At 55.0% G+C, this 15,156-nt stretch overlaps 1 protein-coding gene across 3 annotated transcripts in view; it reads right to left on the bottom strand.

The window, feature by feature from the left end:
* Positions 1–203, bottom strand: part of SUCO (SUN domain containing ossification factor) — a 61,232-nt gene extending 61,029 nt beyond the window's left edge. For 2 of the 3 annotated variants that reach the window (XM_075937059.1, XM_075937060.1), the window contains exon 1: positions 1–202. In XM_075937059.1, coding sequence (XP_075793174.1) covers positions 1–65 — 65 coding nt within the window. In that variant the 5' untranslated portion in view covers positions 66–202. The other variant, XM_075937061.1, reaches the window with a different exon arrangement.
* Positions 204–15,156: the final 14,953 nt, after the last annotated feature.

The following is a 15,156-nucleotide window of genomic DNA, read 5'->3' as shown; positions in this document are numbered from 1 at the left end:
CAGAGCAGGCAGCAGACGGCGAGGCAGGAGCCCAGGGCCAGGAGCCGGCGGGGCGGCCTCCTCATCGTCCCCCCGCTGAGCGCCCCGCGGCCGGGAGGCGGCGGCGCATCCTGCTGCCGAGCGGCGCGAGCGCAGCCGTTACCCTCCCCCCTCGCGCGCTGAGCTGGAAGCAGACGCGTCACCCCCGCCCGCCCGCACGCCACGCCCCCAGGCCACAATGGGGCCTACGCATTCGACGCCTTCCTCCCGCCCCTCGCCGCGATTGGCTCAGAGGGGCCTCGCCGAGCCAATCCCCCGCTCGCTGGCCCAACGCCCGTTAGGATTGGACGAGACCGCGGACGGGCCTCGTCCTCAGCCCCTGGCACCCTGGGCGTTGTAGTCCTCTCCCGGCACCGTGCCCGCTCGGAGACCTCGGCGGAGCGGGGCTGCCCACCGCGGTGCCTGCACCGATGGAAGCGCCTTCCGGAGGACGCGTGGTAGAAGTGACCCCAACAAAAATGTGCCGCTCAACGAAATGGATTAAAATAAAATAATAATCAATCGTGCCCATGTGAAAAGCGATTGGCGGCAATACTGACCTAGTTATAATCAGGCTTTCTCTAGGGTCAGCCCCTGGAAAGCTGAGTGCTGATTGGTGGAGCTGAGGTCCCCGAAGGTGAAAGGTCCTGAACGTGGGCCAAATAAAAGGGAGTTTTGCGGGGTCTGCGCGGGGGGGGGGGGGTTCAGTGACCCTAGAACAGGCTGGGTAGAGCGAGTCCGCGGGACTCCCTGGCTGGATCCCATTGAGAACTACAACTCCCAGCATGCATCGCGGCAGCCCTTGGGCCGGCAGCCGTTGGCCAAAGGCTCTCGGTGCATGCTGGGAGTTGTAGTTTCCTTGGGCTTGATGGACCAGCCACACTTTGGACGGATGTTTTTGCCAGCCCTGCCTCCCGTTCTGTTTAACCTGGGGTTACCAACTCTCCCGGACGCCATTTGCGGCAGTGGTGCCCGGTCTGGGAGAGTTGGCAACTTTTACTTTAACCCAATGATACAGATGGGGAAACTGAGGCACGGGTAGGGCTAGCCTCCAAAGGCCAATGGTGGGTGGCTATACTGGCTTTAAGACCCCCTACGTGCTGGCATATCATGACACAGATCAGCATGGCAGCAGAGGATGAGCCCAAGCCTCTCAAATCTCATCTTGTGGCAATTAGCAGAACTTGTCCGTGGTGCTCCGAGGAACCCCTGACGGGACATGTAATCTCAGTGGCATCACACTCAGCCTGGGACCACCCTTCTTTCTAAAACAAGCCCTGAGCCTTCTCTATCCTCATCGCTTCACAACGGGAGTCATTCTTCCCATCATTCTCAGGCCCGTATGCAGAGGGAGTGTGAACGCATCCCACCACGGTGCTTCATAGTCTACCATGGGGCCAGTTCCAGCCAGTCCGAGAAAAGCAGGGGAGGCACATTGCCCTGGCCTTCCTCCCCTGTGCTCCAGCTGGCAGGGGGAAAGTAGAGGCGGCGGGCTGCCAGCATCCCTCCACTGTGCTCTTGCTGGCTGGGGGAAGCCTGGCATTGATTCCCACTGTCCTCCCCGAGAAGAGAGGCCGAGGGCAGGGCTGGGCTGGGACAGAGGCAGCCATCAGTTCCTCCCAGTTTGCACCCACACACACACACACAAATTCCTGCATATGGGCCCGATACGACTTATGCTCCCCATTAACTTCAGACATCCTCACGTGGATAACTGCAACTACCAAGGAAAAAATCTCCAACCACGTACTGATTCCAACCTCTTAGGCAGTGATCTATGGCAAGATTAGCTGGTTAAAATCCTCTATTGATCTTCTTAAGCATTATACCCCTTACAAAATCCCTTTCACATGGACTTTAATATCAAAGCAATTAACTCAAATGACTAAACAAAAAACCACCTTCAGCATGTTTAGTATGTGCTGGTGTCAGACGCGCAGCTGGTGGTTCTGTGAATGGAGCTGTCATTTCACTGTCTGAAGCACAGAGAACTTTAACATAAATCAATCCAGACACACAGGAAATAGTTATTCCCTGCTCTCTCTTCATTGAAGCCTTTGGTGTTTTACAAGGGAGGAACGTGATCCACAGGATGTGAAATGAAATGTGCCACTCCAGCACAAGTTTCAGCTTGGATTTGAATTTCTGGATCAGTTAGCAGTTGATTAGGTTGGGTGGGGAGAAATTCCTCTTTATAAATCAAGGGGAAAAAACCTCACTGGATTCAGCATTAACCTTTGTAGGAGAAAAAAAAACTACCAGAAATGCAGATCATATTTACCCTCAAAGTGACCATTGTAAAGTTCTGTGTTCCTCCATTGCTAGGTACCTATGAAAAAGACAGACACACAAGATGCAGGCATGTGTTACAGCTGGCTGAACATTCTCCATCTAACCTGCTGTGGATGGCAAACTGCATTTTTGACTCAGCCACATTTTTTTGCAAGAAGTGTCTGAAATGTTTGGTTTGCCATTGAATACCTGAATTCCTCAACATTTCTAGGTGTTGACCAAAACTTTGTAGTATTTGAATTTCTGCCCCCAAAATAGCAATTTTCCATATGAAAAATGCCACTTATAACCATCTCTAATAGCTCAGTAGGGACATATTCCTGCCCAAGTTTATTGTAGGTTGACTCTAAAGTTGCAGGTACTTTATCCGTGTTTTGATAGCACATTCTTCACAAGAATGTCCCAGGTAAAAAGGAGAACAAATAGCAAACTGTAGAACCTCAAGAAATACAGAGGTGCATTTTGTCCTTCACAAGAAAGGCACCTCTGGTGGCGCCAACCTACCCGCCGTCCTTCCCCTGTAGCGTACCAAAAAAGTGTAGCAGAGAACATTTGGGTACATCCCACACTGGTGTGAGTCCACAAGACTCAGGCCCTGCTTTTATCCATGGTTTCATACAAACATCTGTGTTAAAGGCCTGATGATTTCTTGCCACACTAATTTCTTGCTCGTAAATGCTTTACTAACGTGGGAAGAGGAGTTTGGGACGGGGCCATGCCCTAACTCTGGGTTTATTGACACTAGGATAACTGGAGGTCACACTGGTATGACCTGATCCTGGGAAGGACCCAGCATCGTCAGTGAGCAGAAAAGGGATTTTCTGGGAGAAGAGGAGGAATGATGGCCTGCAGTGAGCTTTTCTATGGGAAGTCCACCTAAAGCTGACGGAGCCTGGCTGTCGACAGAAGGGATTGAACCTGCAACCTTAAAGACTAAAGCCATATGCCTCTACCACAAGAGCTAAAAGCCAATTGGTGCTCAGGTAAGGGAGTAGAGCAGATTTTGCTCTCTCTTATCCATGGTCTCAGTGCCTCTGGGGTACAGCTAATGGCATAGCAACAGCAAAAAAACCACAATTTGCTCCATTTTTCTGTGTGTGTGTGTGTGTGTGTGTGTGCGTGCAAATTTGGCAAATCCCTCAGGTTCCTAGCAAGATGCCCCCTCAGCTGGGCAGTTTGGGCACCTCTGATTTGAACTACATCAGATATAAATGGGTGATATGCACCAGCTTTTGCTAGTGGGACCCTAGCTGTATAAACGGCGAGGAGTCCTGTGGCACCTTACAGACTAACCAAAGTGTTGGAACAGAAGCTTTCGTGGGCAAAGACTCACTTAGTCAGACGCATGGAGTGGAAATTTCCAGAGGCAGGTATAACTATGCAGGGCAGAATCAGGCTGGAGATGACGAGGTGGATCCAATCAGGGAGGATGAGGCCCATTCAGATATTAGGAATGGCAACATACAAAAACCTGTAGGGGACACTTCAATCTCCCTGGACACACGATTGCAGATCTCAAGGTAGCCATCCTGCAGCAAAAAAACTTCAGGACCATTCAAAGAGAAACCGCTGAGCTACAGTTCATCTGCAAGTTTGACACAATCAGCTCAGGATTAAACACAGACTGTGAATGGCTCGCTAACTACAAACGCAGCTTCTCCTCTCTTGGGCTACATCTACACTGGCCCCAAATTCCGGAAAAGGGATGCAAAGCAGGTAAGTCAGAATAGGGAAATCCGCGGGGGATTTAAATATCCCCCGCGGATTTAAATAAACATGTCTGCCACTTTTTTTCCGGCTTGGGGAAAAGCCGGAAAAAAGCGTCTAGACTGGCGCGATCCTCCGGAATAAAGCCCTTTTCCGGAGGATCTCTTATTCCTACCTGAAAGTAAGAATAAGAGATCCTCCGGAAAAGGGCTTTATTCCGGAGGATCGTGCCAGTCTAGACGCTTTTTTCCGGCTTCTCCCCAAGCAGGGAAAAAAGCGGCGGACATGTTTATTTAAATCCGCGGGGGATATTTAAATCCCCCGCGCATTTCCCTATTCTGACTTACCTGCTTTGCATCCCTTTTCCGGAATTTGGGGCCAGTGTAGACGTAGCCTTGGTGTTCACACCTCCAGATCAGCTACTAGAAGTGGGCCTCATCCTCCCTGATTGGATCCACCTCATCATCTCCAGCCTGATCCTGGCCTGCATATTTATACCTGCCTCTGGAAATTTCCACTACCTGCGTCTGACGAAGTGAGTCTTTGCCCACGAAAGCTTATGCTCCTACACTTCAGTTAGTCTATAAGGTGCCACAGGACTCCTCACCGCTTTTGCAGATTCAGACTAACACGGCGACCCCTCTGCTAGCTGTATAAAGGGTAGCATTGGTCTATGTGTCAGGACTATAAACAACAGTTCCTTCTGGCTTCCAAATCGATGAAACTACAAAACCCCAACCCTTTTCTTTCTGATGCACTAGCTCTCTCGGTACAACAAGAACTCTGTCTTAAGTACAGCTTTTGCCTAACAACTCTAGAAAGTTGTTACGTTGTCAGTGATTAACTTCCAACAAGGATATTGACTTAGTTACCGCTTGAAGCAGATCCTGTTTGTACGGGATCCTTGCCAAATCTGCATCTGTCTGTCTCCGAAGCATGGGCATTCGTAAGGAACATGTGTTCCTGAAATCATCTTCTCGCAGGAGTAGGGCTCTACCAAATTCATGGGCCATGAAAATCACATCATGGACCGTGAAATGTGGTTTCTCACCATGAAGCCGGTCTTGTGTGCTTTTACCAGACAGATTTCACAGGGAAAGACCAGTGTTTCTCTAATTGCGGGGCTCTGACCCAAAAGGATGGTGCAAGGATATCTACAGGGGCCCACCCTTCCATCTGCACGGACTTCAGAGGTGGGTGCCCGAGAGTGGCAGCTGCTGACCAAGGCAATACCATCCCATGCTCCCAGGCAGCAGCCACCTCCCTCCAGCTGCCCAGCACCACCGCCCGCAGCCCTGCAGAAGTAAGGCTGCAATACTGCGCCCCTCGCCTGCAATACCCTTGTGACCCTCCTACAACTCTTTTGGGGTCAGGACCCCCCAAAAGACACAATTGCTGTGACATTTCAGATTTCCATTGCTGCCATCACGAGGTTTATTCATGGTAAAAGCCTGCAACCACGCCACGGCCCCAAACGGACTGTGGATGTGGGGGGGCCGGCGAGGTGAGGTCGTTACGCGAGCGCCAGGAGAGTGTCTGGAGTTTACCTCACGTCTGCAATGAGTCAGGTGCTGCTGTTGGAACGCCCAGCGGCTGGATGGAAAGCAAAGGTCAGTGTGACCAGCTGATGAGTCTGCCAGGCCGGGGCAGGTCGCCGATCCGTCATGCTTGAACTGTCACTGTTTGATTTAAGCGCCTGATTGCACCGAGCGACAGCAAGCGAAGTGGCAGGTTCCCAGCGTCCCGTGCAAGCTGCAGCGCTTCATTCCCCTGCCCGGGGCCCAGTCCCACCCATGCCAGGCTTTCTCAAAGCAGCGCTAGAATTTTTTTCACAACCATCCCACTGCTCTAGATGGAGGGATATTTTCTTGAGAGGGCCACGGCTGACGGGTTCCTGACACTAAAGGAACCCCCCATCCAGGGGCCGGGCACAGACCTGGCGTAAGGGCCATGCCCCAGGGTGGGGGGGTGCAGCAGGTGCGAGGCAAGGGCACAACCAGCGCTCAGAGGGGCCAGGGGAAGCAGCCCTGGGGTGGCTGTAAGATACACCCGGGCAGGAGCAGGGCTTGGCATAGCCGCAGGACACAGGGAGCGTAGCGGGGTCCCCCACAGCCCCATCCAGGCACGGGAACACGGTGACCGGGAATCAGGACTTTTGAGTTCCAGGCATTCGCCCCCCGACTGGAATTGTTGCTTCCCGCAAGCCTCGTGCCGGTGTTTGCTCAAACCATGTCCCGGAGCCCCTGGCGGGATGAGAGACTCCTGAGCAAGGAGAAGCAGAGCGATCCAAGAGATAGTGGGACGGCCACGTGAGGGCTTCCCGAAGCCAGAGGAACCGTCCTCCGAACACACATGCCCGGGAGTAGTGACGGTTATGGGTGTCAGTTCCCACGCTCAAACCCACGCTTGTCTGAGCAGTCGGTGCCTGAGGGAAAACAAGCAGCTTGGCTTGGCTGCCCCAGCACAAATCCTCTTGACAAAGCGCCTGTCAAAGGAGATCCGCGTCTCTCTGGACGGGAGAGTGGAGAAGAATTCAGACTTTTCTTTCGCTCTTCTGTTTTCAGTTCGTTTGACCCCCGAAGGACCCTACTGGAAATCGGTGACTCGTACAGGAGCCTGCACGTGCACGGCAGGGCGGAGGCGGACGGGCGAGGACAGGTTTTGCGCGGGTGTACAGTGGCTGCCCTTCAGCTGTAACTCGCTGGAGAAACGATCCAAGCAGAGGGACCTGCTGCCAGGCATCCAGGCCCATTAACCCCCTGGCAGGCGCTAGCCAAGCTGTTCTCATGTTATGGGTTGGGTGGTTGGTCCCCTGGGCGCCAGCGGGGTACCCTGTCTGTTTGCACTCAGCGGAGCAGATTCGAAGCAGCTCGTAGCCCCTTTTGGCCGCCTGCAGGGCGCTGGATCCAGACAGCAGCACAGACAGGGTCTGCCCAGCGGGTGCAGGGTCCCTCAGACTCCACCGCCGGCGGGCACCTGCCCAACGAGGCCAGCGTGGCGCAGATTTCTCCACTGCACGCAGCCGAGCCCCGGTTCCATCTCTGCACATCCCCCAGGGACGTAGGAGCTCCAGCTGCATTGCAAACGGACCGCACTTCGGCTCCTCAGTCGCTTAGAAACATCCAACCCAACGTGACTAAAAATAGAACCACACGGGCTCTGGAAACCCGGGAATTCACACCCCCACCTTGAAATGACCCTGTGAGCGTGTTACTCGCTTTCTCTGCCGAGGGACAGACACCCCACAGGCTCTGGAAACAGACCACGAGGGGTCCCACAGTCACTGTTTCCACAGCGCTACCCAGTTCTTTGGGATCTTTGGAGTTCAGCTCAAAGAGTTGGTAGGACTCGTAAAATGACAACCCTCGTGCAACTTTGTTTGCCATTGTCTCTGAAGCCGATGACAAACTTTTAAGCTATGGATACTCTATGGCTACGTCTAGACTGGCATGATTTTCCGCAAATGCTTTTAACGGAAAAGTTTTCCGTTCAAAGCATTTGCGGAAAAGAGCGTCTAGATTGGCACGGATGCTTTTCCGCAAAATCACTTTTAGTGGAAAAGCGTCCGTGCCAATCTAGACGCACTTTTGCGCAAGAAAGCCCCGATCGCCATTTTCGCCATCGGGGCTTTTTTGCGGAAAACAAATCTCAGCTGTCGACACTGGCCCTTTTGCGCAAAAGGGACTTTTGCCCGAATGGGAGCAGCATAGTATTTCCGCAAGAAGCACTGATTTCAGACAGTAGGAAGTCAGTGTTCTTGTGGAAATTCAAGCGGCCAGTGTAGACAGCTGGCAAGTTTTTCCGCAAAAGCAAGTGCTTTTGTGGAAAAACTTGCCAGTCTAGACACAGCCTATATGGAAAAGAAAAGATTGAGAAGGGACAGGATAGCAACTTTCAGGTACCTAGGGTGCTACAAGGAAGAGGGAGAAAAATGACTCTCCTTTAGCCTCTGAGGACAGGACAAGAAGCAAGGGGCTTAAACTGCAACAAGGGAGTTTAGGTTGGACGGTAGAAAAAACTCCCTACCTGTCAGGGGGCTAAACACTGGGATCAATTGCCTAGGGAGCTTGTGAGATGAATCTCCCTCACTGGAGATGTTCAAGAGCAGGTTGGATAAACAGCTCTAGATCAGGCCTACTCAGCTCTGCATGCGGGCCGTGACCTGTTTGTCTGAAGCCCGCAGTGCGGTTTGCGTTTACGTGGGGCTCAACGTGCGGTCCACGGGCCGGACCCTTTGAACGTGGCCTCCACTGGGAACACGCTGCACGGCGGCGAGTCAATCGAGCGGCTGTCGAGCCGCGCTTTGGTAGCTAAATTCCTGGACTGACGTTGCGCGTTACAGTGCTGTCAGATGGGCGGAAATGGGGTCAACAGTGCATTGTATTAATATCAGCAGAACTGACTGGAATGGGGCCTGCGCGTTGTGTCGTCTGGCCTTAATCTTTGTAGTCGGGCCCGGCAGTGTGGAAGAAGCTATTTGCATAGATTTGCATGTGTATTTGCATGAACATGCAACCACACTCAAGTTGCAGCCCTCGGCACGTGCTGCGAGGATCAGTGCGGCCCCCGGGGCTTCCGAGGTCGAGGAGCCCTGCTCTAGACGGTGCCGGTCCAGCCATGAGGGCAGGGGAGTCTCGAGGTCCCTTCCCGTTGGCGTGTGAATCAGATTGGCTCGGTTTCCAAATGAAAAGATCTTCCCGAGCAGCCCCTGCCAGTCCCCGGCCCTGCGTTCTCTGGCTCGCCCACAACCCGGCCTCTGCGGCAGCAACTCATGCTCAGGGCCGCAAGAGCCCTGCACAGCTCAGAGGAGGAGGCGCTCGCCGGGGACACCTGTCAGCGCTCAGAAGATACAAGGGGCAGCTCCTTGCCCCCCGCTCTTGCACAGGGCCCCAGCCACGGCTGCGATTTCCCAGTGCAGGGGGTCAGGGTTGCCAGGAGGATCTGGCTCAGCAGCTGGGGGGGGCTGGGGAGAAGCTATATGCACCCCCCCCAGCGGGCCGGCTGTCAGACTGCTGGGAATACTGTGCCCAGAGCCATGCCGGCTTGCGACAGGCCGCGGGGAGCCGCAGCTGCTGAGCAGGCTCTCGTCTCGCCCCTTGGCAAACAGCTGGGCTGGGGAGAGCAGCCTGCTCCAAGGGCCTCTGTTTGCACTTGCATTAGCTGCTGGGTCTGAGGTCGCCCTGCCACCGCAAGCAGGGTTAGTGACGTTGCAGGGGACAGGCGGACTCTGACCCGCACGTCAGCGAGGCTGTGTCACCGGCGCTGGCGTGGCAGACTCCGGCTGGGGAGGGCACGGCCGGGCTCCACGCAGGCCGGGGCGACCAGGGGTTCGCTGGGCAGCCGGGGTGGGGCTGGTTTGAACTGATTCTGCAGCGTTACCCAGAAACCCCCAGGAGAGCTGCTGCTCTGCTGAAAGATTCCTGCTGAGTCCACCATGAGTGCAGCCAGTTCTTGGGAGGGGCAGGCAGTCACCCTGCAGCCCAGAAGGACAGAGTTAGAAAAGTTACATCTGCAAGTCACCGGGGCCTGATGAACTGCATCCTAGAACACTCCAGGAGCTGAGAGAGGAGGGAGCTGAGCCTCTCGCTATCAGCTTTGAAAAGTCATGGAAGTCGGGAGAGATTGCAGAAGACTGGAAAAGGGCAGACATAGGGCCCATCTACAAAAAAAGGAAAATAAGAACAACCCAGGAAAATACAGACAGGTCAGTTTAACTTCTGTGCCAGGGAAGATAATGGAGCAAGTAATTAAGGAAATCATCTGCAAACACTTGGAAGATAATAAGGTGACAGGGAACAGCCAGCATGGATCTGTAAAGAACAAATCATGTCAGACCAATCGATAGCTTCTTTGATAAGATAACGAGCCTTGTAGATAAAGGAGAAGCGGTGGATGTGGGATACCTAGACTATACAGTCTCACATGGTCTTCTTATCAATAAACTAGGCAAATACAACTCAGATGGGGCAACTATAAGATGGGTGCATAACTGGCTGGATAACTGTTCTCAGAGAGTAGTTATTAGCGATCCACAATCCTGCTGGAAAAGCATAAGAAGTGGCGTTCTGCAGGGGGTCTGTTTTGGGACAAGTGCTGTTCAATAACTTCATCAGTGATTTAGATATTGGCATAGGGAGTACATTTATTAAATTTGCAGATGATCCGAAGCTGGGAGGAGTTGTAACTGCTTTGGAGGATGTGGCATAATTCAAAATGATCTGGACAAACTGAAGAAATGGTCTGAGGTCAATAGGATAAGGACAAATGCAAAGTGCTCCACTTAGGAAGGAACAATCCATTTCACACATGGGAAGCGACCGTCTAGGAAGGAGTCCTGCAGAAAGGGACCTAGGGGTCACAGTGGACCACAAGATAAATATGAGTCAACAGTGCGATGCTGTTGCAGAAAAAGCAAACATGATTCTGGGCTGCATGAACAGGTGTGTTGTGAGCAAGACACGAGGAGTCATTCTTCCGCTCTACTCTGCGCTGGTTAGGCCTCCGTTGGAGTCTTGTGTCCAGTTCCAGGCACCACATTTCAGGAAAGATGTGGAGAAATTGGAAAGGGTCCAGAGAAGAGCAACGAGAATGATGAAAGGTCTAGAGAACATGAGCGATGAAGGAAGGCTGAAAGAACTGGGCTTGTTTAGTTTGGAAAAGAGAAGACTGAGAGGGGACATGAGAGCAACTTTCAAGTACCTAAAAGGGTGTCACAAGGAGGAGGGAGAAAAATTGTTCTCCTTGACCTCTGAGGACAGGACAAGAAGCAATGGGCTTACACTGCAGCGAGGGAGGTTTAGGTTGGGCATTAGGGAAAACTTCCTGTCAGGTGGTTAAACACTGGAATCAATTGCCTAGGGGGGTTGTGGAATCTCCATCGCTGGAGAGATTTAAGCGCAGGTTGGACAGACGCCTGTCAGGGATGGTCTGGATGATGCTTGGTCCTGCCGTGAGGGCCGGGGACTGGACTCAGTGACTCTCGAGGACCCTTCCAGCTCTCGTGCTCTGTGACAGTTTCGTGCCGGCAGACCAGCCCGGTGTGTCCAAAGGAAGGAGAGAAAGGTGTGCGGGTGGGGGGCAGATACAAATATATTCCCCCTGGAGCTGGGCCAGGACACAGGAGACTAGTAGCCTCTTTACTTTGCTCAGACAAAAGCCAGGTTGGCAGAGCCAGAGTCACCCCTTCGTATTACCTGGTGGCTCGCACCCCCGCCTGAACCTCGCCAGGACCCACCCCGCGTCCGTTCCCCCCAAGCCCAAGCGCCCCAGCCCAGAGGGCAGGTCTCACAATGAACACAGCATGGAGCTAACCGCGCCCCCGGCCACGGGCCTGCCCTCCCTACCCAGTGGGGTGCTGGGGGGGGGTCTCACCCCAGGACACCCCCTGACTCCCCCAAGCGGGGCTAGGAGAGGTCACACGGCCCCGTGTCCCATTCCCTCGGAAAGACGAAGCCCCGAGTAGCAGCCCAGCCACCGAGTCAGCGGCTCTCCCAGATGACACGAGCCCAGACCCCACTTAGTGGCTCACGGGCGTTTAGGGGTTGGGTCGTGGGTGGCACGCCGGAGCCGTGTGAGCAGGCCAGGATCCCACACGGTTCCAGGCAGACACGGGGCGCCCTCCGCCGGTAACCCAGCCTCAGCAAGGAGCGCCCAGCAATGCTGCCAGCTCAGCCCTGCCCCTCCCCACGGCCACGGAAGCCAGAGGGCGGGCGGGCAGGCCCCGTGCCGAGGGCGCTCTGGGGTCAGTGGCATGGCAGGACGGGCGGCTGCCAGCGCCCCGGGGCCCACAGGAACGGCACAGAGGAGGCAGACAGACAATCCAATTAGCCCAGGCCGCTGTCTGAGCCCTGGTTTTCTCGCCCGCGCCCCGTGCTGGTGGCTTAGAAACGTTTGCTGAGCTGGCAGGCAGGGGATTGTGTGTGGAATGAAGGGATCAGTTTCCCGTGCCGTTAGGAACCCCAGACAGGAGCAGCTGGCTCGCTCTGACGGCCTGTTCACACCCAGCGCCCGGGGCAGGAATTCCTACAGGCACACACACAAATGCACAGGCTGTCAGCCTGCAGCTCTCAGGCTGGACAGCCGCCGGGCTGCACCTGGGGCTTGTGGGGAAGGGCCGCTCCAGCTGATCGTTGTCTGCTGACAGCCCATGGCCGGGCCCAGAGCCACGGGGCCCTTGCGGGGAGAGGAAAGGAAATGCCCCCTCCCCCAGTGTGAGGGGCGTGCCACGTCTGGGGAATCCCAGGGGGACTGTGGCTGCAGAAGGGTCCTCTTGCACCCCCAGGCACGCTCCAAACTCACGTGTCTGAAACCGCCGCAGTTTGCATTTCTCACGTCCTTGGTCAGCAGCTGCTGCTCTCTGGCCACCAAGATCTGCAGGCAGCGCAGAGTAAAGGCCACCCACAATAACCCGGTGAGCCCCCCTGCAGCTGCCTTTTGGGCCAGGACCCCACTAGAGAAAGGCTGGTCCCCCTGTGAAATCTGCGCAGTACAGGGTAAGCGCACATGACCAGATTTCACAGGGGAGAGGAGATTTCACATCCTGGAGCATTGGTAGGGCCTGGTTACAATGTCATTGGGTTCTGCTGCGTATGCTCTTCGCTTGGGTGTGCCCCATCTGTGTAGGCAGCTCACCGCCTGGACACGGCCACGCCGCCGCAGCTCCCTTCGTTGCCCGTAGAAAGCAGGTCACAGGACGAAGGGCTAAATCCCGGCCAGGACAGCCAAGCAGCCGCAGGGGAACTGATTCCCAGATATCCGGCTGAGGCGGACACGGCCGGTTTGCTCTTTTGAAGACAAGCAAACAAGCGGGAACAGGGAGGTGTGTGGCTTCGGGCGCCGACGAGGCTGGATAAAAAGCCCACGGCAAGAAACTTGCGTAAAAACCTCTGAGGAGAGCAAGGTGACATTCGTCACTTTTTTTCCACTGAAAAACCAGAGATTTGGGCCAATGTTTCAGAGTCAGCCTTGACAGGCAGGGCAGGTTGTGAAACAGTCAGATACCAATGAGGGGCTGAAGAATCCAGCTCCATCTCAGCCTAGCCCAGGGCTAGGCCATATGAAAAGGGGAGTGCGTGATAGCCTGTTTCTCCCCAGATATCGGCTGTCTGGCTACGTCTATACTGCAATGCTATTTCGGGGAACAGCTCCCCTGCGTCTTCACAGCAAGCCCGTATTTCGGGCTCGCTACTGTAACCCTCATTCTACGCGGCGCAAGGGACATTTCGGCATAGTGGTTTATTCCGAAATTTGACGCTCCGTAGACAAAACAAGCTATTTCGAATCACAATGATACACAATCTGCTTCGCTCAAATTGCGCATCTTCCGTCGAGTGCCGGTGCCGTGTAGACGCCCCCGTGGAGAGCACAGGACAGTCGTAGGCAACGGTGCTAGCCCAGCGACCAGGCCTTGCAGGCTGTCAGGCCGTTGGCGCCCACCACAGAGGCTGCATTACACAACTCCCGCTGCAAAGGGAACAGCCGGCCTCCCCACGCGGACCGGAGCCGAACCGTTTCACCATCCCATGCAACTTCCTGCTCTGGGCTTTGCTCTGCAGGCCGGCTCCTGAGCAGGAGGAGCCCGAGAGTCACCTGGCTCCTTGGGGATGTAGGATCCTCGTGCCGGCATCCTCCCAGGATCCCCTAGTGGCAGGCTCGGGGCTGTGCGAGGAGCGAGCAGGCGGCCGGCCGTTACCTCTAATTCTCGGCTACTCTCCAAGGGGGAAGCAGGCTGCTGTTTACTCCGAGAGTTAATTACCAACACGGCCTTAAGCTGCCTGGGTAGAAATCGCTATGGAGCAGCAAGTGTGAATTAGGCCACTTTGCATTTGCACAGCACCTTCATTTCAATTCACTTGGCCTGGCTCCCCCAGTGCATCTGCAGGGGGCGTGAGGCTGAGCAAAGAGCGACAGGCGGCTGCTGGAGACGCACAGAGCTGGGTCCCCTGGTCCTGGTTCGAACCCCACGCCCACACGTGGCTCGAGAAAGCTGGGATGCGACGACGCAGCAAGCCTGCTGCGGGGACCTGGCCCTAGTCACGCGACACGGGCGAGGGCCCAACGGAGCGAGGCAGGGTCACTAACGCCAGGGGCAACTGTTCGAGCGCCTGAAAGGGGGGTGGGAACGATGCCCACCCTTCCCCCGCACAGCGGTGTGAAACAGCCGCAGAAGAGCAGTTTGCTGCACTTTGCAAAGCGGGATGTTTCCCAGAGTCGCTCTAACGCTGACCCCGCCGCTATCCCGGTGTAGCTACGTGGGGCAGACAGGCCACGGCCAGGTGGCTAATTATAGCCACATAATAATGCGGGGAGGGTGTAGGCAGGCCCTCCGACTGTCTGGCCAGGACTACAGCTGTCCCCAGGGCCTGTTTCATGCTGTTCTTTTGTGGGCAGGATGAGAATGGCCTGTTCCCATTGGTCGTGGCAATGCACCTGCCTCTAGCCGGCACGTGGGCTGCTACAGAGCAGCAGGACGGAACGGGCCCGCTCTGTTCCCTCCTCTGCACACCCTGGCTGTGTCTAGACTGGCCAGTTTTTCCGGAAAATCAGCCACTTTTCCGGAGAAACTTGCCAGCTGTCTACACTGGCCGCTTGAATTTCCGCAAAAGCACTGACGATCTCATGTAAGAAATCAGTGCTTCTTGCGGAAATACTGTGCTGCTCCCGTTCGGGCAAAAGTCCTTTTGCGCAAAAGGGCCAGTGTAGACAGCTCAGATTTGTTATCCACAAAAAAGCCCCGATTGCCATTTTCGCGATCGGGGCTTTTTTGAGGAAAAGTGCGTCTAGATTGGCACAGACGCTTTTCTGAAAATCCTTTTAACGGAAAAACTTTTCAATTAAAAGCATTTCCGGAAAATCATGCCAGTCTAGACACAGCCCGAGTCGCGAAACTGGCTCTCCCGGCCTTGTTTGCCTTTCCACGTCTCAGGCGCTCGGTTCCTGGAAGTAATTCAGAGGCGCGGATTTGGATGGGCCCTGGAAAGCGGAAGCCCAGGGGCAGGAGTGAAGGCAGCATCAGGACCTCATCAGAAGGAAACTCGGTCTGGAGGGAGCACTTTAAGCACCCTCTCCCCGCTCCGCTGGACCATGGCCCTGTGTGGCATCCCTGGATTTCTGTACCAGTGCAGCTAGGCCGTACGGAAG

Source organism: Pelodiscus sinensis, chromosome 9, assembly GCF_049634645.1.
Source record: "Pelodiscus sinensis isolate JC-2024 chromosome 9, ASM4963464v1, whole genome shotgun sequence".
Lineage (NCBI taxonomy): Eukaryota > Metazoa > Chordata > Testudines > Trionychidae > Pelodiscus > Pelodiscus sinensis.
The sequence above is the reverse complement of the archived record's forward strand: the minus strand, read 5'-3'. Positions and strand labels throughout refer to the sequence as shown.